Source organism: Labeo rohita, chromosome 10 (assembly GCF_022985175.1).
Source record: "Labeo rohita strain BAU-BD-2019 chromosome 10, IGBB_LRoh.1.0, whole genome shotgun sequence".
NCBI lineage: Eukaryota > Metazoa > Chordata > Actinopteri > Cypriniformes > Cyprinidae > Labeo > Labeo rohita.
The window spans coordinates 8,572,872-8,598,040 of record NC_066878.1 but is presented as its reverse complement, the minus strand read 5'-3'; the positions used below and the strand labels follow the sequence as shown (position 1 = coordinate 8,598,040).

The following is a 25,169-nucleotide window of genomic DNA, read 5'->3' as shown; positions in this document are numbered from 1 at the left end:
CACATTTCAAATATCTGTGTTTAATATACTAACCCAACGTCTTTGTATTAGCAAGCAGAGCTTCCTCATACGACAGGATGTAATAGAGAATGAGCAACTGGGTGGTGATGGTGTACTGTGAACGAACTTTCCCTCCATCTCCCTGAAAGAGAGAGAAAGATTAGAGAGGCAGATGGAGAGAGGTCAAACAGAGGTTAAAAGGAACAGAAAGTACAGGAATAAATGGATTTGATCTGCACCAAATAGAACTGGAAATATATAGTAAATAATCTAGCCATGTCACACTTTATTTCAAAGCTTCACATGAATAAACATGAAAATAACAGTGCTAATGTTGTAAAATTCATCAATTATGAAACAAATTCAATTTGAGTTGTAAAGCTGCTTGACAGAAAATAATAATGTCATAATACAGCTCAATTTAGATTGTAGTTTCAATTCAGTTTAATAACTGTCAATGTAATGCAAAGTTCATTAATTATGAAAAGAGTATAATTCTGCTATAAGCAGCGCTGCATAAAACAATAGTATAATTATTCAGCTCAAGTCAGTTGATTCAATTTAGTTCAAAAACAAGTGTAGATGTTGCAAAGTTAGTGTCATTTCCCAGCTCAGGTCAGTTAAAATTTTGCGCTCATCCAATAGCGTCAGTGCAGTTAAATTGATATTAGGCTACATTCTAGACCCCAGTTGTTTTAAAATGCCTTTTATGCTTCTATCAGTCTTCTAAAATCTGAATCTTTGGCTTGTACATATTGCAATATCCAGATGCCGTTGGTCTAAAAATAACCTTTAATAATATCTACGCCACTGATTTGCGTAGTCAGATTTTTGCTACTGCAGGGCGGTCATTTATCACAGTTATTTTTTTCTATTTTGAGCTTTCGCAGTCAACATGATCGAAAAGATGCTTAAGCTCCACCCACCCCTGCCAAGCCCTGGAAAACATTGAGGATCTCCTGCTCTGTGATTGGCTGGTTGGTGGCCTCAGGGTTGGTCTTGGAAGCAGGGGTCAGGATGGAGTTAATGTAAACATCAATTAATGGAAGCAGCTGAGTGTGGAGTGGAGTAGTCGTCTCGCACAGCTGTCTGAAGATCCAGTCCTAAGTAAAAAGGAGAAAAAATCCAAAGAAAGAAAGACACTCAGAAATCATTCAGAATAAGTGAATTATCCAATCATCTACCTCTGGCACTTGGGTGATTAAATCATCTTTCCAGCTGAGCAGATCAATAGCTATAACATGGCTTAGTGACTCTAGAGGAGGCAGATTCCAGTCTTTAAGGCTGACGATGTAATTGTGAGGAAACATTCTGATCAGCCGGGCGATGCACTACCACATTCAAAAACCACATCCTTAATTAAATCAATGGAGTGTCTTTCCATGAGTCAGGAGAGGAGCCAGCCAGTCAAACAGATAATAGAACCCAATGGATTCAAGTCGATACTAGCACTGAACAGAATCAACAGAGTAATGTAGTGTAGTTAGCAAGGAGCGGGTTTTTACAGAACAGAACAGAACAGAACAGAAAAACAAAACCATGTACGAAAGAAAAAAGAACAAAACAGGCCCCAAAACAACAACAGAATTACAATTAGTACTGGGCGATATACCAGTTCAAACTGTTTGAATAATTACAGAATTACAGTAGACAGTGTTGAACTGTCTTGAGAAGGGATCCCTGTTAACTGCATACACTTCTGACTAATGGTTAGAGAACTTTAAGAACTATTAATAACACAACTAATTCTTTAACTGGGCAAATGACCCAACTGTAAACGGCCGTTAACAGAAGTCAGAGACACTGAAGACGGACGCAAAGAGGGGAAAATACTGTAGCATGTAGATCAAGCTCACTGCTCACAATGTGCAAAATATAGATGTTCACTCTTAAAGGAGAAGTCAATTGAACATCCAAGATGTTCATGTCTTTCTTTCTTCAAATGCTCGTCTTGCCCTGCTCTTCCTGAACTCCGTGTATTCTGGCTCAAGACAGTTAGGGTACGTCGAAAAACTTTTTAGTGCCTCACTCCTCAAAGTTGAATCAGTGTGTAGATGACATGAAGCTGCCGACATTAGCTACATTAAAAACAGATGGGCGCTATTTGAATTGGTTCCTATGCAGACTGGAACAGAAGAGCATCCAATCGAAAGTTAGAATTCACGCTTATCGTTTACTCAGGAAAAAGGTCTATAGAAAAAAAATGTCTAAATATTGAAATGGGGGTGAAGGGTTTATATGAATCTATCATAAAGATTTTACAGTTTCAGCAGTAACCAAGGAGAGGCTGTATTGCTGCTGTTCTATAAGCGCCCCCTGCTGTAAGAGAGTGAATCTGTATTTTTATTCAGCACTGTCCACTGTTTTTGTTTCGTTCAGGCATGTTTTATGTAGCATACTTTCACAAAGCTATGGTCAAACCATTCTGTTCTCATGCAACAAGTAACATGTTTGTTTGCGTCGTAATAAAAATGCAGTGGTTATGGTTATGTTTCATGCATTCTGACTCATATAAAGGCCCAGGTCAGGGAAAAACCCTGATAAACCCTGAATCCGCCAGAATCTTAAAAAAAACAGAACTGGAAATAGGAAATCACACAAATAAAGTAAATGAGAATAGATCACAAAACAACAGAACAGAAAAAAATACAACTATACAGAAAACAGAATAGAATATACAGATAGAAATATAGAAAACAAAACAGAATATGTTAAGACAGAACAAGCAAACAATAGGATGTAACAGAAACAGAACACAATAGAACCAAATGTAACAGAATAGAACACAATAGAGCACAAAATTATAGAAATAGAAAATACAATCTCAACAGTTTTTTATTAGGGCTGTCAACAATTAATCGCGATTAATCGCATACAAAATAAAAGTTTAAGTTTGCCTAATATATGTGTGTGTACTGTGTGCAATTATTATGTATATATAAATACACACAAATTAATGTGTATATATATGAGAAATATGTTATTAATATACAAAATGATTTTATTTATATATAATATAAATTATATAAAAATTATAAGAAATACATATGCTTGTAAATATTTCTTAAATATATACATGAATGTGTTTGTATTTATATATACATAATAATTATACACATTATAAGGCAAACTCAAACTTTTATTTTGTATGCGATTAATCGCGATTAATCGTTGACAGCCCTATTTTTTATTATAACAGAAAATAGGAGATTACAAAATTAACCATGATTTATTTCATGATTCCTGAAGGATCAAGAGCTGTATATCCTTTAATAAAAACTATGCGAACTGAAGGGAAGAAAGAAATATGACTTTAGTTTTTAGCATTTTAATTCACATTAGAGTTAGATTATTTTAATATATTAATAACAACTAATTTAAATACAATTAAAGGGGACATATCATGAAAATCTGACTTTTTCTGTGTTTAAGTACTACAATTGGGTCCCCAGTGCATCAACCAACCCAGAAAACGTTATAAAAAGACAACCCAGTAACTTTGTTTGGGTAAGCCTTTCTCTGCAAGCATGTGAAAAAAATGATCGGCTCAGATTTCGCTCCCCTAGTGACATAGAAAGGGGATCTTATTTTAATATCACCGGCCTCTTAATCTGCACATTTCCACCCACGGCACCGCCAGCTTGTTTTTTCAATTTCTTTCCCAGCTGTTTACCTTCACAGACATAACCGACTGTGTTTTTGTAACTTATGTGTTTTTCTAACATAAACTTGCATGTATTTGACAGTTTAAGTGTAATAAGACATGAAAGAGAACTTAGTTTAATATGCACATGCTGTGTGACAGCCGCTTTCTGTGTGCATGCTTCAGATGTGCGCGCTTAGAAAACCATACATCAAAAGTTTAAACTGATATGCTTTAAAACGCATGATTTCAGTGTGACTGATGTGAAACATTTGTTTGTTTTTTTTGTTTTTTTTTTTTTTCTATCTGAGTATCTGAGGTATGAGCTGTAAAGGCACAGCCCTCTTCTGGAAAAGGGAACGAGGAGTAGCAGCTCATTTGCATTTAAAGATACATACACAATAACAGCATGTACTTTGTAAGTTTCCTACCATAAACATATCAAAGCATACTTTTTGATTAGTAATATGCATTGCTAAGAACTTTATGTGGACAACTTTAAAGGCAATTTTCTCAATATTTCGATTTTTTGCACTCTCAGATCACAGATTTTTTTAAATAGTTGTATCTCAGCCAAATATTGTCCTATCCTAACCATACATCAATGGAAAGCTTATTTATTCAGCTTCCAGGTATAGGTGCCCTTTAAATCATTCAGTGCCGTCCCTGGAAGTTCGCTTTCAAAGAACAGCACAGAAACAAAAAGAACAGATTTGAATTGAATAATGAAGTAACAGAAAATGCAAGAAATAGTTTGGAACACAGCAGAGTGCAATAAAGGTAGCAGATGAAAAAAAGAACACCACACAGCAGGACAGAATTCCAACAGAACATACACAGCACAGTCATAAGAATATCCTCAGGGTTACCTTTATGGACACTTTGTGTTTGGTGAAGGCTCTGCTCCTCAGGAGCTGGTATATGCAGTGGATGGGGAGGAATCCTGTGATGTTGGCACTGAGGTTATTAGTAACGGCCACTCGCACGGCATGTGCCGTGACCACCTGTGACAACACAAAAATCCAATTATCACTATATCCATCTTGATGCCATAATTGTGCAGCTACATTTACATTTAAGATATTCAGCAGATGTCTTATCCATAATGACAAAAAGTGCTTTGTTCCCATTCGTTAGAACGCCACGTTCAACAGATGGCAAGCACGCAGTTCTCAAAGTTATCTGCTAGGACAGGATATCTATAATAGTGCATGTAATAACATGACAATCTGTTAGTAATTAAGATGTTTGCTCTGGTGCCTACACAGTTCTTGCAATATGTCAAATAGATCGCACAAACTCAAAGGCACACAATTATTTTTACAAAAACATTATTCTTAAAAAAAGAGGCTAATGATTGTTTTGCATTAAAACACCATCAATCCACTGTAAGTAAATAGGCACCTGTTCTGTGAAGATTTCCTGAGTGAAAATGGTCTTCATTTTGCTCAGCGAACTGGGTTTGATGGCGATCTGTGAAAGGATAATGAGTTTAATTCAGCAAAATATGCATTTCTCAACTCTGTGCAACGTTTGGAAACTTCAAAAACAAATTTCAACAAAATAAAGTTTTTTAATGCCGAAAGCGAGTCATTCTGGCTAAACAAACCCTCCATGACTCATCTATCTGTACCACATCAATATTGTACAACTAAGCTAAGGGCAATTACATATTACACAGCCGTACTTTAGCCTTCTCTGGGATGAGCATGTTCCTAGACACTAACAATCAATAAATCCACCAATTAACACCCTCTTTTCTGTGACTTTTACAGTGCAAGCCAAGTATAATGGATGTTTACACCTAGAGGACTAATTCTGGAATTTAACCAATGTTGGCATTTAAGCCCTAAAGTAAACAGGACTAAGTACCCCCTTTGTTTGGTCCTAAATTTGACTTGCTTGTATAGAAAGACAAACAAAAACCCAATAGAGTGAACCCCTGATGGATAGACTGACCTACTGCTGTAGGCAGTAGCATTAAATGATTTTGCCTAACCAAAAATTAATTATCTTAATTATAAAGCATGTTTGCTCATTATAAGTGAAAATCAAATGTTTAGAATGTCCAAAGTGGCTGTCTAGCTAAGTCCAGCTAAAATACCTATTCAGGTGGGCTTGTTTGAATTATGCGTCTCACAAATGTACTTTGTGATTTTAATTTCAGTCTGTTTGTCCTCACACAACTTTGGTAAAAAATTACAGAGCGTATTAGCTACTTTGTCATCGGCTATCTTCGGGGTCCTCTGTGAAATTAAACCCACCGGGATGGAAACATCTGCGATTGTGGAGTGTATTTTTAACGCTCATTTATTTATACACTCATTACTGTATACTAAAAGGACAATTCTCACTAAATGCACTACCTAGTGCACATTCATTATAGAACTCCCTAATCGTATACACTATTGTTCAAAAGTTGGGGGACAGCACTTTTTTTTTTTTTTGAAAGAAACATGCAAAAATCCAGAAAGGACGCATTAAATTGACTGTAAAGATATTTATAAACAAAGGATTTATATTTTAAACTAATCCAAGTACATAAAATGACAGGCATCCAATGTTAATAATTATAACGCAAACGTTATTTAGAAAACTAGTTCCCCCCGAGAATAGTGCTAAAGTGATTTTATTATTGCGTTTATGGGCTGCTAGTGCTGACCAACTGATTAACTGCTTAAACTCACCTTCATCCCAAGGGTGGAGCAAACCAGCTCGATGATGGCACTAAGCTGGTTGCTATGGAAATACATGGCAACCAGTAATAGCATCTCTCCAAAAGAGGCCGAGACACCGGCGGCACTGGAAGGAATAAGAGAAGGGAGGAGAAGAGGAGGAGGAGAAGCAAAACAGAGGGAGGAGGGGGAAAATGCATTAAAAAGAGTCCAAATTTAAACATATTTCATACAGAACAAACAGATAGACACATACCAACCCCTAGGGTTACAGTGGGCTTCACATATATGATAACACTAACTACAAACATGCACGGCCATGCATCGATGGACATTTATCTGTAAATTTATAGTGTGGTTAAGCGCTCAAATCACAGTGGGTCACGAGGAGCACAAGCTACGGGAGAGATGACTTATAACCCATCAGCTGCTTATTAGTTATTAAATTGAAAAAGCCTGTCACTGCCTAACCTCCGCATAACCCCATCTGTTTTCTTTTTATCGTTCATGCTCTTCCCCTCCCTCTTCCCTCAAAAATTAACTAATATATTAAAAATTCAGCACATTTTACCACAAATGTTTTTTGTTTGCACAACACATTTAATTTTTTCTCTGTCTACTAACAAAGTGGCCTTTAAGTAAAAAAAAAAGTCTGTACTGATGGCTAAAATTCATATTGCCTCACCGGCGTATGCTTTTATACTGCCCATGTTTATAACAGAAGTGGGTCTGAATGCTCCAGATTGGACAGACCGCAGAGGACTAATAATTGCAGCACGCAAATAAATCAAAACTTAATTCCACATACTTTTCAAATACTTTTCTCTTTGAAATAAAACTAATTGGATTAGAGGATAAACAGACGTTTGGTACATGAGCAGAACAATTCTGTTTTCTGTAAACTCCGACAGAAGATTTCCTTCTCGCCGATCACAAAATAACTGGCATTTTTAGTATGTTGTGAAATGTTTTTATTGGTTGTTATGGGTTTGAAGGGCTTGTTCTTCCAGGCCTTCCGTACCTCTCAAAATACTCCTCCTCTTTTATCATCCAGCTGAGCCACATTACCATCAGTTGCTCCTGTTCTGGAGTACTGCAGAGAAAAGAAACAACACTGATGACGCATTTGGGTTTTACTCCCGACATTGAGTAAATTAAACTGTTGAAGATGAATTTAACTGAACTAAACTCTGTATTGACCATAACTGAGTGACAGAACATTAATGTGCTGATGTTGACATTTTACAAAGTACTTTTCTAATTATTTTCCTTGATCTATGGACCTTCAAAAGATTGGGGTCTGTAAGTTTTTTTTTTTTGTTTTACAAAGAAGTCTCTTATGCTCACCAAGACTACATCTCTTTAATCAGAAATGCAGCAAAAAGAACAATACTGTGAAATATTAATACAATTTAAAATAAGCATTTTCTATTTTAATATATTTTGAAGTTTATTATTTAGTAATTTAGTTTTTCTGTGATGGCAAAGCTGACTTCCCAGCAGCCATTACTTCAGTCTTCAGTGTCACATCATCCTTCATAAATAATCTGAATATGCTGATTTTGTGCTCAAAAACATTTATTATTATTAGCGTTGAGTAAAAATATTTTTGCGGAAACAGTGATGCGTTTTTTCAGGATCCTTTAAAATAGAAAATACAACATTAAAAAAACATTAACAAATAAAAGTCTCTTTTAATCAACTTAAAGATTCCTCCTTAAATAAAAGTATTACAAAAAAAAAAAAAAAATCATACTGACTCCAAACTATGGAAGCCTGTTTCTGCCTCTCAGTAAAATAATAATAATAAAAAAATCTAAACTTTTCATCTCACAATTCTCTTTTTTTCTCTGAATTGTGATATAAGCTCACAATTGTGAGTTATAAAGTCAGAATTGTGAGATATAAACTCACAATTCTGACTTTTTTTATAACTGTGAGATATAAACTCGCAATTGCGAGTTATAAAATCAAAATTGCAAGACAAACTCGTGAATTTGAGAAATAAAGACGCAATTCTGAGAAATAAAGTCGCAATTCTAAGAAATAGTCATAATTGTGAGAGAATTTTTTTCTCAGAATTGAGTTTATCTTGCAGTTCTGACATGCAATCGTGAGTTATAAAGTCAGAACTGCAAGATATAAACTCACAATTGCAAGTAATAAAATCAGTATTGCAAGACAAACTCGCAATTCTGAGAAATAAAGTCACAATTCTGAGAAATAATGTCACAATTCAGAGAAATAAAGTGTGAGATACAAAATCACAACTCAACTTTTTTCTCAGAACTGTGAGATGTAAACTTGAACTGTGAGACAAACTTGAAATTCTAAGAAATAAAGTCACAATTCTAAAGTCATAATTGCAAGATATAAACTTTTTTTCTCAGAATTGTGAGTTTATATCTTACAGTTCTGACTTAACGCACAATTGCTAAGTTACTAAGTCAGAATTGTGAGATATTATAACTCATAATTCTGAGAACACATCAGTCTTTTTTCCCCTCAAGAAACTTGTAATTGTGAGTTTTTATTAAAAAAAAAAAAAAAAAAGAAAGAAATGTGACATTTGCAACTCACATTTGCAAAAAAATTAGAATTTTTTAACAGTAGTGTATACGTAACAATATTTCAGAAGTGCAAAAAGATCAGCAGATAAAACAAATACTGGATTTCTGATGGAGGTGGAGGTGGAAAATGGTACATTATAATTGTTTTTGGCACATTACAACCGGGACTCATGGAGAAAAATGAAATTAATGCATGATATGATAATCATTAAATCCTCATTTATCTTAATAGATGCAGTTAGTAAAATATTTGTGTCAAAGCGCATACCTGACAAGGGTAGGGAACGCCAGCAGTTTGCAGAAGGACAAGGAGACAAAGCGCACTCCTGCAGGCGTGGCTGGTGGACGACTGGTCATCAACTGCAACAGTTGCTCCGCCTCTTCATCTGTGGGCCTGTGAAGAGAATACACATTTGTATCCACCTTAAAACGCTGTGACACTTGGAAGAGGTATTCAGTGTCATCAGAAACTGCTGGAACTAATTTACATAACCTGTATGGAAGCCAGAAACTTCTTACATTGGAAAATTAGCATAAGCTCCTTAAGTTACTTGTTGTTAAAAGCTACTACACCACCCATTTATGCATTAAAAAATGCAATTGTAGCACACCTAAGACCAGCAATCCCCATAAGTGCACAATAGAGCCGCAGCAGCGCGCTGGCCTTCACCACATGCTCCTCTCGCAGACCAGAGTACCCCGAGCTGCTCTCAGAGTCCATGTCACTGTCGTTGGGAACGTGGGTACTGCGCGAACGGGGTAAGATGGCCACCAGCTCCAACAGCAGCTGCCTCCGCATCTGCCACAGCACTGAGCTGCTCTCTCTTTTCCTCTGAAATGAGACACACACATGAACTCCATGTGTTTGCAAAGCAGCGAACCATCAAGTGTCTGAATGCAGCTGTTGTTTCTTCTTACCTGCTGACCGTTGCGAATGAACATACTGAACCAAGTACGCACTTTTCCATTGGTTCCCAGAAGCAGGCCACTGACATATGACACAAGAGGACTGACCGCCTCATCCGCCATGTCTGGCTTATAGTCCAGCGTTAAAGCAACGCCCAGACCTGGAAGATGACACTCTTCCACCTGTGGAAGGACCGAGGGGTTGACTTTAATATGACACATCGTTCTGATCAATTTAGCTGCGGCCCATTACCGAGCATGACAGGTGGTCTAGTGCTGGGGACTCACCACCATGGCCCTGATGTTCAGAGCCTGAGAAGGGTTCATCTGACACAGCTGCCGGAGAGCTTCTGTCCTGCGCCGCCCACCCACGCTCTCCTCATCCTGCCGTTCTCCGTTTTTTATCAATCCCCTGCACACTAGAGACACAAAGGCACACAAGCAATTTTGATTAAATGTGCTGCTTTTAACTGTAAGCAGCTTATAAAACACATAAAAAGATGCTAATATTGTATATTTTCATTAAGCACAGTTAAAAGGTCTGGGGTCAGTAAGATAAGAAATTATTTAATTAATATCTTTTTTTAGAAAGTATGCATTAAAATGATTAAAAGTGACAGTAAATACGATAAAAAATGGTTGAAAGATTTCTGTATGCATGTACACTACCAGTCAAAAGATTTTTTGTTTTTTAAAGAAGTCTCTTCTGCTCACCAAGCCTGCATTTATTATTTAGCAAAAATAGTAAAACTTTGAAATATTTTTACTAGTTAAAATAACTTTTCTATTTGAATATATTTTACAATATAAAGCTAAATTTTCAGCATTGTTACTTTAGTCACATTATCCTTCAGAAATCACTCTAATATTCTGATTTGCTGTTTAAGAATTTTTTTTTAATTATTTTACTTATCAATATTCAAAACAGTTGAGGATTCTTTGATGAAATATCCAAAGACCAGCATTTATCTGGAATAAAAGGCTTTTTTGACATTATACACTACACCATTCAAAAGCTCGGAGTTTTGGGGAAAAAAACTTATAAAAACTAATACTTTTATTTAGCAAGGATGCTTTAAATTGATCAAAAGTGATGATAAAGACATTTATAACAAAATATTACTGTTACTGTTACTATTCAGATAAATGCTGCTCTTCTGAACACCAAAGAAACCTATAAAAACAATCTACTCTGCTGTTTTCAACATAATGATAATAATATGAAAAGCAAATAAGAACATTAGAATGATTTCTGAAGGATCATGTGACTGGAGTAATGTTGCTAAAAATTCAGCTTTGAAATCAGAGGAATAAATTACATTTTTAAAATATGTTCAAATAGAAAACCGTTATTTTAAATAGTAAAAGTATTTCAAAATTTTATTGTTTTTGCTGTACTTCGGATCACATAAATGCAGGCTTGGTGAGCAGAAGAGACTTCTTTAAATAACATTAAAAATCTTACTGTTCAAAAACTTTTGACTGGTAGTGTACATACATACAGAAATCTTTTAACAATTTTTATCTTATTTACTGTCACTTTTGAGATATATATATATATATGATTTTGGGCTTAATTTTGGGCAGGAAATAAGCTGGTTAACATAGTTCAGTCTTAATTTACTTAGATGAACAGGACTGCTAACACTTGGATGAATAGGATGCTAATATTATACTTGACTGAATTGTGTTGACTACTATGTTATGGCTTCGTTGAGATCATTTTAAAATATTTTCCACAAATATCTTTCTTTATTTATCTCTGAATCAAGCTCTCACCTTGATTTAAAATATCTGTTTACCTTTTATTATGTGATTTTAACCACAGCTGACATTTTGCCAAGCAGAATGATTAGAATTACAGAGAATCTTTTATGATTGAGTGTCAGAATGATATTAGTTTCAATGGCATCTTATGAAAAAAGTGCCTGATTGAGAGAAAACACAGCGGAGTCCGTCACAATTCATGCTGCATCTGATTACAGTGTATCTCTATAGACAAGCTCTTTCCCTTAATGATTCAGCCTTGAGCGGAATATTCTCCCAATGAAAGATCCTGTCTAGGTAATGAGCCTTGAGAATTGGCCATTCAATAATACGAAACATTTCAAACTGGCTCTGAATGGAGCCTCGCACAAATAAGCTATTGACTCAACAAGGACCTGGGAGTGATGAAAAGATAGCACAGACTCAGAGATGTTTTTATTTCCACTTAGAGCATCTCTGTGCAAAACCCACGTACACACATGAAGAGGTGCACAAACACACCCATACCCAAACTGCACATAATCAGCGGGCAAAATCATCAAAATGGAAATTCAGCACCTCTCTGATGATCATGCTACCGTCACATAAGGCAGATAAAACGTAAAGCAAAGCTAAGTTTCATGTGCCTTTATAGTCCATGAAGAAAAACAAAATATACTTTGGTATGTTAAAAAAAAAAAACAATTGTACATATCCCTGATCCAAAACCCAGAAACACCTGAATGCACTTCCAAATATTTTAAACAATTCAATTAACTTTCATAATTTGAAATATTTCTAAATAAACACATATTAATCAGTACATCTATTTCAGCAGATGATGGACATACCCTCACTGAAGCTGTCTGGGACATTTGCCACCAGCAGGCACAGGAACCACTCTCCGTTCCTCACGTGAAGCAGGGCCTCGGCTACCTCAATGATAGGCAGTAAAGAAGGCAGCTCTGTTGGGAGCAGACAAATCAAGAAATCAATTTTCTATGTTTAAGATGTTTTATAAAGGACAACACATCAGATAAAGACAAACAACTGTGACAGCTAAAGTATAATTTGTAATAAATAATTTAATAAGTTTCTCATTTCTGACATCCTAAAGGAAATGTATACTGATATAAAGATGACGGTGTCATAGTTTCAGGGTTCGACAATGAGTGCTGGATGGCCCGGGGCCAGCGTAAAAGACGCTCGGGACAGTTGACGAATATGTCACCGATCGGGCCACTGGGGACTTTTGCGTCCTCACGAAAGTTTATCATTTGCACGTGTTTTTAAGCCTTGTACATTTAAAATTTCAAGCGATTACAGAGAGACGCGTTTCTGATAGAAAGTGCATGCAATCATTTTTCAAAATGTCGTGTGTGGAAATATTACGAACTCTTTAAACGTCCGTTATCAGAGGCCAGAGACACTAAAGACGAACACAGGAAAAAATACTGTAGCAGCCAAAGCAAGATCACGGTTCACAATATGCAAAATATTGGAAATATTATCCCAAATATTGAAACAGGGTTTATATGAATGTATCTCTGAGGGGAACTCACTCTTTTTAGAAATGTTTACATGGCGTTTTCTTTTTACTTGCCTCTGAATAATGCATTTAAAGTTGAGTTCAAAAGCAAGGCGCTGCTTTGTTTACAGCGGTAACCAGGGAAACGCTGTATCATTATTCCATAAGAATGCATTCAGCCCGTCTGCTGTTTTTCCCTAAAGCATATTTTCATTTGTAATAAAATAATAATAAAAAAATAATTTTTTTAACAAACAAATAATGTTTTAACTTTTTGCTGTGATATCGAAATTGGAATCGAGAACTGTACAATTTAATTAGTATGTAAAATATTGTTGTCATATAAGCTTATTTATTAAAATAAAAGATAACATAAGTCAAAAACAATGATAACAGCAACTTTTAGTTTTTTTTTTTGTGGCAGGGCCAGTGAAAATTTTGACCGGGCAAGTAAAAAATTGAACCACTGGCCCGACCAGGCCAGTAGAAAAAATCCTTAGCGTTAAGCCCTGAGTTTAAAGGTTTCTTCCTTTTTTTCAATAATTTGGTAATGTTTTTACACCAAAAGTGTTACGCTATTCACCTGCTTGTAGGATGCAAAGAACATCTGCCACTTCCTCCAGGTATACAGGACTCTCAAACAGCTCAGAAGACTTGAGGAAAAACTCTCCATTAGAGTCAGCCACCTGTCGAACACAGGAAAGTATTTTAACACTGTGTTAATGTGTGATAGAATAAATGAAAGAAAACAAAGATGGCATCTTTACGAAATATTGAGGAAAACTTGCATACTGCGTTTTAATTTAGCTTTTCCTGTCTTGCCGGATTCCTAATGCCTATATTATTTGGGATCAGTATTTTTAATGTTTTGAAAATTAGTCTCTTAAGTACACCAAGGCTATGTTTATTTGAACAAAAACACAGTAATATTGTTAAATATTATTTAAATTTAAAATAACGTTTTTCTATTTGATTTTAAATTATATTATTTTATATATTATTCCTGCAATGACAACGCTGATTTTTCAGCAGCCATTAATTTCTCCAGTTTTCAGTGTCACATAATTCTTCAAAAATGATTCTAATATGCAGATTTTTTTTCTTTCTTATTATCATCATCAATGTTGTAAACAGTTGTGCTGCTTAATACTTTTGCCGTTCAAAAAAAGGGATCAGTAAGATTTTTAATGTGTTTTAAAGAAGTCTCTTATGCTCACCAAAGCTGCATTTATTTGATCAAAAATACAGGAAAGAATTGTAATATTGTGAAATATTTTTACAATTTAATATAATAGTTTTCTAGTTTAATATACTTTAACGTATAATCTGTTCCTTTCATGCAAAGCTGCATTTTCAGTGCTGTTATGCCAGTCTTCAGTGTCACATGATCGTTCAGAAATCACTGGAAAAAATTGTGCTGCTTAATATTTTTTGGAACCTGTAATACTTTTTTTTAGGTTTCTTTCATTAAATTTTTTTTTTTTTATTGTACTGACCTCAAACTTTGAAATGGTTTATATATATTTTTACAAACAATTTCTATTTTAAATAAATGCTGTTCTTTTTTTTACTTTTTTATTTATCAAAGTATTAAAGGTTCCAAGAAATACTGAGCTGCAAAAACTGTTTTCAACACTGATAATAAATCAACGCATTAGAATGACTTCCAAAGGATCATGTGACATTGAAAACTGGAGTAATGACTGATGAAAATTCAGATTTGATCACAGCAATAAATTTTATTTTAAAGTATATTAAAATAGAACACCATAATTTTAAATTCTAATAATATTTTACAACATAACTGTTTTTTTCCTTTATTTTTGATCAAATTAATTCAGCCTTAAGACCATAAGAGACTTCTTTAAACATTAAAAATCTTAATGATCCCAAACTTTCGAACAGCAGTGTACTTACGGTTGTTTAATAATAAAGTTGTTTAAGATTAAAAAAGGACACTCTTCGCATTTAAACTGAAGGACAGATCATTATCCAGAAGTAAATTAAAGCATATTAAACCTTGTTCATAATGGCCAGCAGCTCACTGAGAGCCAGTCTGAGTCTCCTGAGAGGATCACTGTGTTCAAACTCCAGAGTCAAACCATGCTGCAGCTGAGAGACCAGGATGCTCTCACCATTAGAGCCTCCAGCCTTATGCCTGTGTGGAGAACATGTGAGTATAATAATCAGATATTCCAGCAGAATTCCCTCCAAAACATCTCTAAGATTCTCAGAGCAAGACTAACTTTTCCGATTTATGCCAATATGTGAATCTACAGAACGGCCACCTAAAAGCTTTCGTGCTTCTGAACCCACCTTAGCTGCTGCTCTTTTCTAGCATCCTGCTCCAGAGCATGGAAATCCACAGATAGCAGTGCAACGATGGAGTTTACCGCCTCCACGCCTGACAGCAGTCGCAGGATGAGCTTTTTGTCCTGTGCCCAGGCGTTACTCTGATCCGCAGGGGCGCATAGAGCCATCCTCACCAGACAGGGCAGCAGGAGCCGCAGCTCTGGGTCACTTAAAGCTGCTAGTCTGGCCACATCTACCTTCTGCATGGCCTCAAATGCATATGGGCTCACAAACTGAAGACTGGCAGTGTCTGCCATTCTGCTGCAAAGAATGACAGAGAAAGGAGATTTTACATTTAAAAAAAAGTTTACAATAACCATACTTTACACAATATTAGTTAATACAACTACTGCTATTTAAAATAATTATAATAATAAAGGACAGGAGGATTTGTTTTTTTCAAATAAGTGTTTATTTTTTGACTAAAACCCACAACACTGTGATATTACAATGTTTTTTTGGACTTACTATGGTAAAATGATGTTCTGGACATGAAATATGGTAATACTATGCTGTTCTTTTAAGTACATAGTAAACGTCTGTATATACTATTGCATATGAATATGGTAATAAAACAGTCCCATGGTATAACAGTGAGTTTACTTGGATATTTAGATGTGTTTATACAAATGTATATTCCGGATTTAACATTTGTTTCTCTAAAAATGTTGTAAAAAATATTATTTAAAACACTTTTGAATGGTCGCTGTGCGAAGCACTGCCCTTAGACACACAGCACAAACACATACAAACTTATACTTAATGTATCAATCTCTTTGGCTTGCACTTTAACTTAACAGAATCTAATAAAACTATATTTTGCACCACAGCGAAACAGCAGTGGAACCCACTTACCTTAAGTTTACCAGAGCCGCTAGTTACAATCAAAACACAAGCCCCGAAGAGGCCCGCGAGACTGCGGTCTTTCGTGATTCTCACGCCTACAGGAAGTTGAGCGTCGTCGGTCACAGTAGTACAGTACACCGGTAAGCTAACAGGCTAGCCACTAGAGCTATTAATCAGCGATCCATTCATCAAGATTTAACTATATGAAGCACTGTAATTCCAGTATTAATATTTATATGCTTCACATAATTGACTTATTCTGTATAAAACCATCAGTGTCCCCCAGACTGTTTACTGACAGCAGGCTAAAAGGTAGAGTGGACTGAATTGTTTTAGCACAAGCGCTCATCTGCCTTCGGTGTGCATGCTGAACTAGGACTGCGTCTCAAAATCTAGTGAGCCGCCTACCTAGACACCATTGTTTAGTCATCACAGGCGTGTTCATAGTTAAGTTATCACAACAGCGCAATAAAGATAAAAATATTTACATATATAAAAATCCAACGTGTCTGTAATGGCAAAAATGTTATCTATGTAAACAACTCTCTAGGGTTTGAGACGCAGCCATGAGAGGACAACGGAGACATATTTAGTCATTAAATGCTAGCCGCAAGTAGCAAGGTCAATTTCCCATTCAACTATTTTTCTACCGTATTCCTGATAATCATAATTATTTAATTATAAAACATGTATTTTTACCTTTTATGTTTGCTTTTTTATTTTAGATTTAGCACATAATGTGACAACTTATGTGTTCAGATTTACTTATCATAACTATATTTTAAATGCAGCATTCATAGACCACAGTAAACAGATGCAACCTACATAAAAATGGTTAATGTAGTTTTTTAATTTGTCAAGAAATCAGTAATTGCAAACACATTTTAAAGAGGCAGTTTGCAAATGTGACCCTGAACCACAAAACCAGTCATAAGGGTCGAAAATTGAATTTTTATTTTTTTTTTTTGGTTGAGATACTATTCTGAGGGTGCAAAAAAAAAATCAAAACACTGAGAAAATAGTCTTTAAAGTTGTCTACATGAAGTTCTTAGCAATGCACATTACTAATTAAAAATTAAGTTTTGATATATTTCCGGTAGAAAGTGTATTAAAAAAAATATGTTCATGGAACATGATATCCTACTGATTTTTGGCATAGAAGAAAAATCAATAATTTTGTCCCATACAATGTATTGACTATTGCTACAAATATACCTGTGCTACTGGATTTGTGGTCTAGGGTCACATATTTCCCTAAAATATGAATGCTTTCCTTGAAATACTGTAGTTCTGTCTCTAGTTGATTTTCAAACTGTGGTTAAACTGTGAAAGCAGTGTAAACTCTGACCTTAGAGTGCTTGACCCTATAGCTCTTTACATGCTGCACATTTGGAAAGCATGTGGAACTGATGTGGGAGGTAAGAGAAATCCCAGGGTCTTTGAATATCAGCATACAGTTTATTCTGAACAGAGTAAGATACAGGAAATAGATCTTTCTCTGTGCACAAACACTGCATTTCCAACAGGCACCCAGATCTGGTTTGTAAAGTCCATTTACACCACACATTTCTTTGTCACACTCAAAGAAAAGTGATTTTGGTCTAAAAGTGTCCATGATCACTCAGAATGAGAGCCAATCAGGGAGGGCAGGATGAATGAAATGGATGAACATCTAAAGGGGGGCTAGAAGCATATTAAAGGTCTCTGTTATCAGCGTCAAAGCCGCAAGTCTCACATCACAGTCCCTCCCCCCAAAAAACACAAGCACAGGAAAAACATGAAGTTGACTCTTTTTATTCCTAAAACAGAAGCAGTGCCACCCAAGGCTGGTGCGGCATTCATATATAATTATTTATATATTGCAGTTTTTCGTTTTTGTCTAAATGTGTGGTATAAAATACAATATACGACAATGTACCTCTTTATTTTTAAACACAGTGAACTTCATTGCTGTACAAGTCCCGTGCAGCTAAAGCTTAGCTGTAATTGGGTCCACACGCAAAGGCGTGGACAGAAACCCCCTATCCGGTCTCCTCTGTACATCGTGACAATACAAATAATCTGTCTCCCTTACAAAAAATAATACTCTAAAAGCAACCTACCGCAACTTTATTTTATTCATCTTTTTAGTGGGTTTTTTGTTGGTTTGTTTTTGTAATTAAGACGATTACATAGATTTTTGACCAATTGCTTTAAAGCAGGAAGGCGATACAAACCTTCTAGAACTTTTATATATAAAAGAGGTTAAGAAATCAGACAAATTATACATTTAAAAACTTACAATAAATAAGACAGATGCAGGCATTTCATTTGGATATAATCCCATCCAAAAGAAACAGGGAATTAGAGGTCTTAAAACCAAGAATTCATTCTCTCATTTCATAGAGCATCAAAGTCCCTTTCCATCAGATTCTATACAGATTTACTTCTCCATACACACTGATTATAGAACTGGCCGAATCCATGCTAACCGAGGAGCCGCGCGCCGCCGTCGCAGCGGCCGTGGTTCCAGGGATGTAGAACACCACCAGTCAGCACTTCCGTCTTCCTTCTTTGGCCTCCGCGCTGCCGAAAACTCATCCGAGGCCTCCGTTTCTCCTCCCTTTCTCTTCGAGTGAGTGTTATAAACACCAGACGCCTGATTTTCTCCTCCACAGTGCTGGGTCTCAGGTGTAGTGATGGCCTACCCACGTACGTATAAAGTCCAGCACTGTAGTTATCTGTTGGGTTGTTCTCAGATCCACCTTTTCTTCACTCTCCTCTTTGTCGTTCCCTGATAAGGTCCTGCTCTCAGTTCTGCTCTTTGAGTGTTACAACATGGTCATGATGAAGTTGTACATTTGATTGAGCACCACAAAATGGATGGGCAGGCAAGAGCGGCGGTCCTGGGTCGCAGGGTCACAGGTCAGCCAGGAAAGGGCGTTGTACTGCTCCAACACAAATCTGTGAAGAACATTTCGGAATATTCAGTATTCACCATCATTAACTTAAATTACACCACTAGAAGATGTCTTAATCACATTACCTGAGAACATCAGAGGTCTGATTGGAGTCCAGAGGGTGAGAGTGTTTGCTGTGCAAAAGTTCATCCGATTGCACTGAAGCCACATGGAGGTGTAGAGAGGCCTGGGAGTTGGGAAAGAGCGAGAATTTTCAGTCAGCAGAATCCATTAATCTACGCCCACCCAAAACAAGCTACAAAGCCGAGCATTTCCTCTCATTGTCAGGGCCTGTTATGAATTAAATTGAACAAGTAAACACGAGACGCCAGAAACATTCATACTCCTGTTTACAGTTTCCTTTATTAGGGAACCGTTTGCTCCAGACTTTTTAATTGTGTACAAGTCAACAAGTCAGCAATAAACGAACAGCTGCTTATCAAATCAAATGCTTCGCCTTAATTCATGTCGACACATTTTGCGAGCTCAATTCCCCTCCATATATGTCGGTCTGTTTTCTCTCCTGCTCTTTCTTACACACACCAACAGCAGTCTGGCCCAATCCCTGAGTACTGAATTATTAAAAATCCCCCATTGCAGGATTCTCTATAAATGCTGCATGAGGAGGAAACAAAAGGTCATGTGACCTGAATAAAGCATGACAGGTAGATGGGTGCAGTATCACAAGGCAATGCGCTGCTTTCTGAAGAAAATGACATTCTGGACAACATTTCGTTGGTTCTGCACCAGTTAAAAATGACACATTTTTGCACATTTACAGTATGAATGAAGTTTTCCTAAGGAAATGCGATATTGTACAAATCCCAAGAGAAAATTTCTGCATTTTGAGCAAGGAACAATTACCTTTAAGAAAAGGGGACACTGGTTCTGTGCCTGAGGACACGCGGACCAGAACCAGTCAGGCAGTGGACCTGCTTTAGCCGTGGACACAAAATAGCCCAGAGCTAATGGCTGCTGGAGGATATTGGGAGCTTCTTCATGAGACTCCATGCGGTCTGTACTCTGACCCTAAAAGAGAAGAAAAGAGACAGAGATGAGCTCCAAAAATGCCAAAAAAGAAACAGAAATTACACTTACAGTGCTGTCATGATTTCTCGATTCAATTCAAGTACTTGATTAAAAAAAAAAAAAAAAATCCTCAATTGCGTTTTGCCCATGTCGAGTAAACATCAAAACATTTGGACAAGAATCCATGAAAAGCATTAGACCGTTTTCCAAGACTGCATGAGCTACGGCAAAGCCACAATTTAATAAAATAAATATGTGATGCAGGTTTAATGTATGCACTTTATTTACATGCGTGTAGGTTACATATGTGCATCTAAGAGCGACTGCTTTCAAAGTAAATGCTGCTCCACACAAACTGTTCTCATTTACATGTGTGGAGCATCTCAAACTCCATCTCTGCATGTTGTTGTGAGTTTGGGTTTATTATAATGTTCATCTGGGAATGTAACATGCGCCATTTCATCAGATTTGTAAGGTAAATCATTTATAAACCTACGCAAACAGGATAATACATCAATATCTTTTTCAATATGCTAACTGTTCGTCGCAAATTCAAAATAAAAGTTAAATCCCTCATTCCGAGCTTACACGTTTTGATGGCCACATATTTAAGAAATTACAGTGACTGTAGCGTTTCCATCATAAAGAAATGGCCAAATGTTAAGGATTGAGTGGATATTTAAATCTATTTTTATTACTACAAAAATTATATATAATTATCCGATATTATCCGGACGATTACTCGATTACCAAAATAACCATTAGTGACAGCCCTAATGCTAACGTTCATAGCGATTACAGAATAAAAGTTTAAACCCTCGCTCTGAGTTTACACGTTTTGATGTCCACATATTCAAGAAATTACAGTGGATGTAGCTTTTATGTTGTAAGAAATGTATTTAAGATTAAGTGGACATTTGAATTAAACATTGTTTGATTAGATCACGCTGTAAAGTGTAAAAATTGTCAGGTCGTTGGCGCCCTCTGCAGTCATTTGTTATATTGCATAATGTACATTAGCTCTTTTGTTATATACTTAAACAGTTTTGTTCAATAAAACAATGAGTACTTGCTTTTGATACTTTAGGTGAACAAAATATTATTGCCTCATGCTATTATATATGTATATATGTCATTTTAAAGGGTATAGTTTGCTTGGGTCTAATTTTAATACTACAAAAAAATTATTGTAATTATCTGATTACACGATTAATCGTCAGAATAACTGACTGATTACTCAATTACCAAAATAATCGTTAGTGACAGCTCTGGACACTTATGAGATTTACAAGACGGTGAACAACACTCAGTAAAGCAGTACTACTCTCTTTACCTCTCTCAGCTTTCATTAAATATATGTTAATTTGTGTTTTGAAGATTATGATGATACTCATTTTAACTAGTCAAAGTTTAATATCATTTTTTCTTACAAGCTCTTGTGAGAATACATGCTGATTATTTGTTTCTTTTTAGTGTTGAATCTTAGCTACCTTGCTCCCATCTCCTCCATGGGGGTACTGGGATCCAGGTGAGTGGACTGGTGACGTGGTGGGTGAGGCAGGGAGGATATTTATGATGTCAGGATCAACCAGGTCATTCTCCTGCTCCAGGAGGTCAAAGATGCCTGACATTGGATCTGATCCATCTGGAGACAAAGCAAGGATTTAGTATAATTTATTTGTATTGACATGCAACTGATTCATTAGGCAAAATATCCAAGTACACAGTCTAGCAAGTAAAACAGACTGTTGTTCCTCACCATTGCCAGGGTTGAAGGCAATGTCAATGTTCTCGTGTGGGTAGTTGGAGCTGTTGACTTGCACAAAAGCAGAGGTGGGGAACACCAGGATGTGTGTGCAAGACGTGTCCTGCGGGGTGCTCAGCTGGGACGTCTGCATGTTCAGAGTCGTACTGCGACCAAACACTGAACCTGTTGACACAGAGTCTGGAAAAGAAAAGAGACAGAAAATATTAAAAATTGATGGAAGTACAAGCTATTAGCTGTTATTTTCATTAGTGAATCAGGTTTAACTAAAATCGAAATTTTTATAACTTAAATCCAATACAAAAGACATGTTTTTTTTTTTCTTGCATAGGCATCCTAGTATATAAAAAACGCTGTCACTCTCTAAGCTCTAGGAGTGATGGGCAAAATCCATCAGATGCAATACATCTTGATACCATGACAGAATGAAAAGCTTTTGTCAAATAAAGCCATCGATCTTCAGTATCATCACACCAGCACAGGAATCAATAGGAGTGCAGAAAAGTGTTTTATGAGATCGAGACACACACAGGGGTGTATATCAGATCGGGACAGCAGACACATGCGTTATGACACGCTGAGGCTATCATTCACATCCACAGCAAAGAGACGCACAACTACAGCAGTGAGAGGATATATTTTAAGGGTAAAGTGTTTTTTTTGATGTTTTTTGAACTATTTTATCCTATTCCAGTCTGGTTTAAAATGCATTTTAATAAAGAGTCTGAACTCTGAACAATGGCAGAAGTGGGGAGTTTTCGGGAAAACCTGTTTGAAAAAGAGTCATTACTTTTACAATTCCCTTTAGTGCCACAAATAGAGCAGGAACTAACTAACTATGCACACTAATTACAGCTAATGCGTCAAACTAGCCATAAAAATAAGGACGGCAACATGCACACCATACGGAGAGTAACAGGAAGTGTGATTCTACCTGGCATGATGACAAATGAGCCCTGGGGTTCCATGGCAACCAGGCAGGCGCTAAGGATGCTGGGAGTGTCAGCTGCTGAGATCCCGCACAGCCTACAGTTCTCCTTCAGCCTCCGAGACACTGACTGCAGATTCCGTCTGCTCAGTAAAATACTCCAGTCTGAGAGAGGAAAACAAAAAACAAAAAAAAACAAATTCATTCCTATGTGCAAATACTCTAACTCCAAGATGCTGGTCAACTCCAAGATTGAATTTCCTTAATTTTAATAAAATTAGTGTTATTAATAATCACACATTTAACGAAGCAATCATTTTATAAAAGCAGTTAGCAACTTGAGTCAAAACGTCTAAAAAAATAAAAATAAAACAAAAAACAGAGTTGCATTACCTCGCAACTCTCCATGCCCTATTCGTCCAAGCCGACCAATCACCACTCTCCATGGCAATGATGTCATCTGAACCAAACCCAAGCACCAATCCCAGAGCTTTTGTAGGCCTAGCTTCCGGGCAGAGCCCTTTTTCCTTCTTGCTCTGAGATGATAAAAAACAGAATACACTTAAAACCTCTAAATCACAAATGCTTCAAATATTTTTTCAAACGAAAGGACTTTTTTTGTAGTTCACCTGTTGGGGACGTCTATGCTGATGATACAGGTTTCCAGCAGCTCTCCGTACAGGTCCGTACAGGTGGCCAACAGCCATCTTTGATCATGTGACAGGCAGTAACCTACAAATAGGACGTTATACTTTTGGGACGCCTCCCCGAAAGTCTCACCCAACTCCGTTTGCTTGTCTTTCGTAGGGGCCAGGATAAAGGGTGGCGTGTACAATCGCAGACACTCTGGTCTCTGTGACAAAAAAGTCATATGTCAATAGAAAATAGTGAATTTTTCCCTATAAAAACAGCAAAGATCAGAACAAGAGGACACAAGTGAAGGGCTAAAGTCGAAGCATCAACCTCAGACTAATGGTGGCCATAACCGGGCATGCCAACATAACCTTTTCCTCCCTTATGAAATCAATAAACCCCACCGAGTAGTCACATCTCTTTTGTGAGTGGGGAAGGAAGTGGGGTGGGAGAAACAGTGCTAGTGAGCGTAGCGAGAAAATTGGATTCTACAAATAGCTCAGTGAAGAAAGGAGAGCAAGTGGAGCTTTCGGATTCCTCTGCCAAAACATGCAAGCCGGATCCCATTAGGGAGGTCTCACGGAGCTGCCCAAGCAGATAATGGAAAGAGAACTGTTGGGTTGTGCGAGTCCCCTTTGGTTTTGTTCCAGGACAGGGAGGTCAGTGTAACAGTCTCCACACGTCACCGAGTTCTCATACAGCACTGAGAGCCGTTAAAGAGCCTGAATGGGCTGCCAGAGTGGGAGCTCTATGGAGGAGGTCAGAATCATGGGCTCTGGGAGCCTCAAATAAGGGTGTTCATTTTGACACTGTTGGCACTGGGGACTGCCACTTTAACATGGCAGAGTGACAGCAACACTAAGGTATATTATTATTTTTTTTTTATATATTTAAGACACTTTGGAGACTGTCTGAGCTACCCATTTCTATACATAGATAAGGCAACTGCTTTTGAATTTGTCAACCAACTGATCTGCTGAGCCTTCACTCACATCTGGGTTCCTGAGGGAAGTGTCGAGGGCGAGGCCTGGGCCGAAACCCGTCAGTGATTTCACATTGGTGGAGGTTGGGAGGGGTCTTCTGCACTGGGTGAAGACAGAGAAGGCCAGAGACTTGAGGTGCTGGGCGTAGAGGTACCTCTCTTCACTCTTCACAGGCTGGAGCAGGTACTGACAGGGAACAATCTAGAAACACAAAGTACACAGATGTAAAACAGTGATGTGTTTGTCTTTACGTCATATCTGCTGTTTGACACCAGAGGAAATGAAGTCACACTAGATCAGTGGTTCTCAACCTTTTTGACTTCTACACCCCCCCATTGTTCAGAACATTCGCCCAACACTTTTAGTTTCTATACATTAAACTGCAGAATACCATAAGGTTTAAGAGCTAAAATGTTCTTCAGGGTTCCCACTCTTATTAACTAATGAATTTACATGACTTTTCCAGTTGTTCATAATTTACTGGATAAAAAGAAAAGTTTTTTGTACTCGCAATTCACAAGCTGATCAAATCAGCATGGCATAGCTACAAAAACATTCATTATAAAAGTGCGCATGGAATTTTATTATTTAACTATTTTCCTACCAGCAAATTTTTTTTCCCAAGT

General features: G+C 36.9%; 2 protein-coding genes across 3 annotated transcripts in view; both read right to left on the bottom strand.

The window, feature by feature from the left end:
* Nucleotides 1-16,807, bottom strand: part of ints2 (integrator complex subunit 2) — a 29,315-nt gene extending 12,508 nt beyond the window's left edge. The window contains exons 1-15 of one of the 2 annotated variants that reach the window (XM_051120217.1): nt 16,276-16,807; nt 15,385-15,678; nt 15,088-15,226; nt 13,652-13,754; nt 12,392-12,505; nt 10,083-10,213; nt 9,807-9,977; nt 9,500-9,720; nt 9,157-9,282; nt 7,340-7,411; nt 6,331-6,445; nt 5,048-5,116; nt 4,513-4,647; nt 927-1,103; nt 34-142 (exon numbers count right to left, since the gene is read on the bottom strand). In XM_051120217.1, the coding sequence (XP_050976174.1) occupies nt 34-142; nt 927-1,103; nt 4,513-4,647; nt 5,048-5,116; nt 6,331-6,445; nt 7,340-7,411; nt 9,157-9,282; nt 9,500-9,720; nt 9,807-9,977; nt 10,083-10,213; nt 12,392-12,505; nt 13,652-13,754; nt 15,088-15,226; nt 15,385-15,677 (1,975 nt within the window). In that variant the 5' untranslated portion in view covers nt 15,678; nt 16,276-16,807. Of the gene's footprint in view, nt 1-33; nt 143-926; nt 1,104-4,512; nt 4,648-5,047; nt 5,117-6,330; nt 6,446-7,339; nt 7,412-9,156; nt 9,283-9,499; nt 9,721-9,806; nt 9,978-10,082; nt 10,214-12,391; nt 12,506-13,651; nt 13,755-15,087; nt 15,227-15,384; nt 15,682-16,275 lie in introns of both variants that reach the window. The other variant, XM_051120216.1, reaches the window with a different exon arrangement.
* A 1,237-nt stretch (nt 16,808-18,044) lies between these two features.
* The window catches only part of med13a (mediator complex subunit 13a), a 69,623-nt gene continuing 62,498 nt past the window's right edge, over nt 18,045-25,169 (bottom strand). The window contains 9 exon segments of the mRNA XM_051120673.1: nt 18,045-19,209; nt 19,292-19,392; nt 20,070-20,234; nt 21,725-21,879; nt 21,994-22,179; nt 22,934-23,092; nt 23,321-23,463; nt 23,557-23,780; nt 24,553-24,744. Of these exon segments, the coding sequence (XP_050976630.1) occupies nt 19,077-19,209; nt 19,292-19,392; nt 20,070-20,234; nt 21,725-21,879; nt 21,994-22,179; nt 22,934-23,092; nt 23,321-23,463; nt 23,557-23,780; nt 24,553-24,744 (1,458 nt within the window). The 3' untranslated portion in view covers nt 18,045-19,076.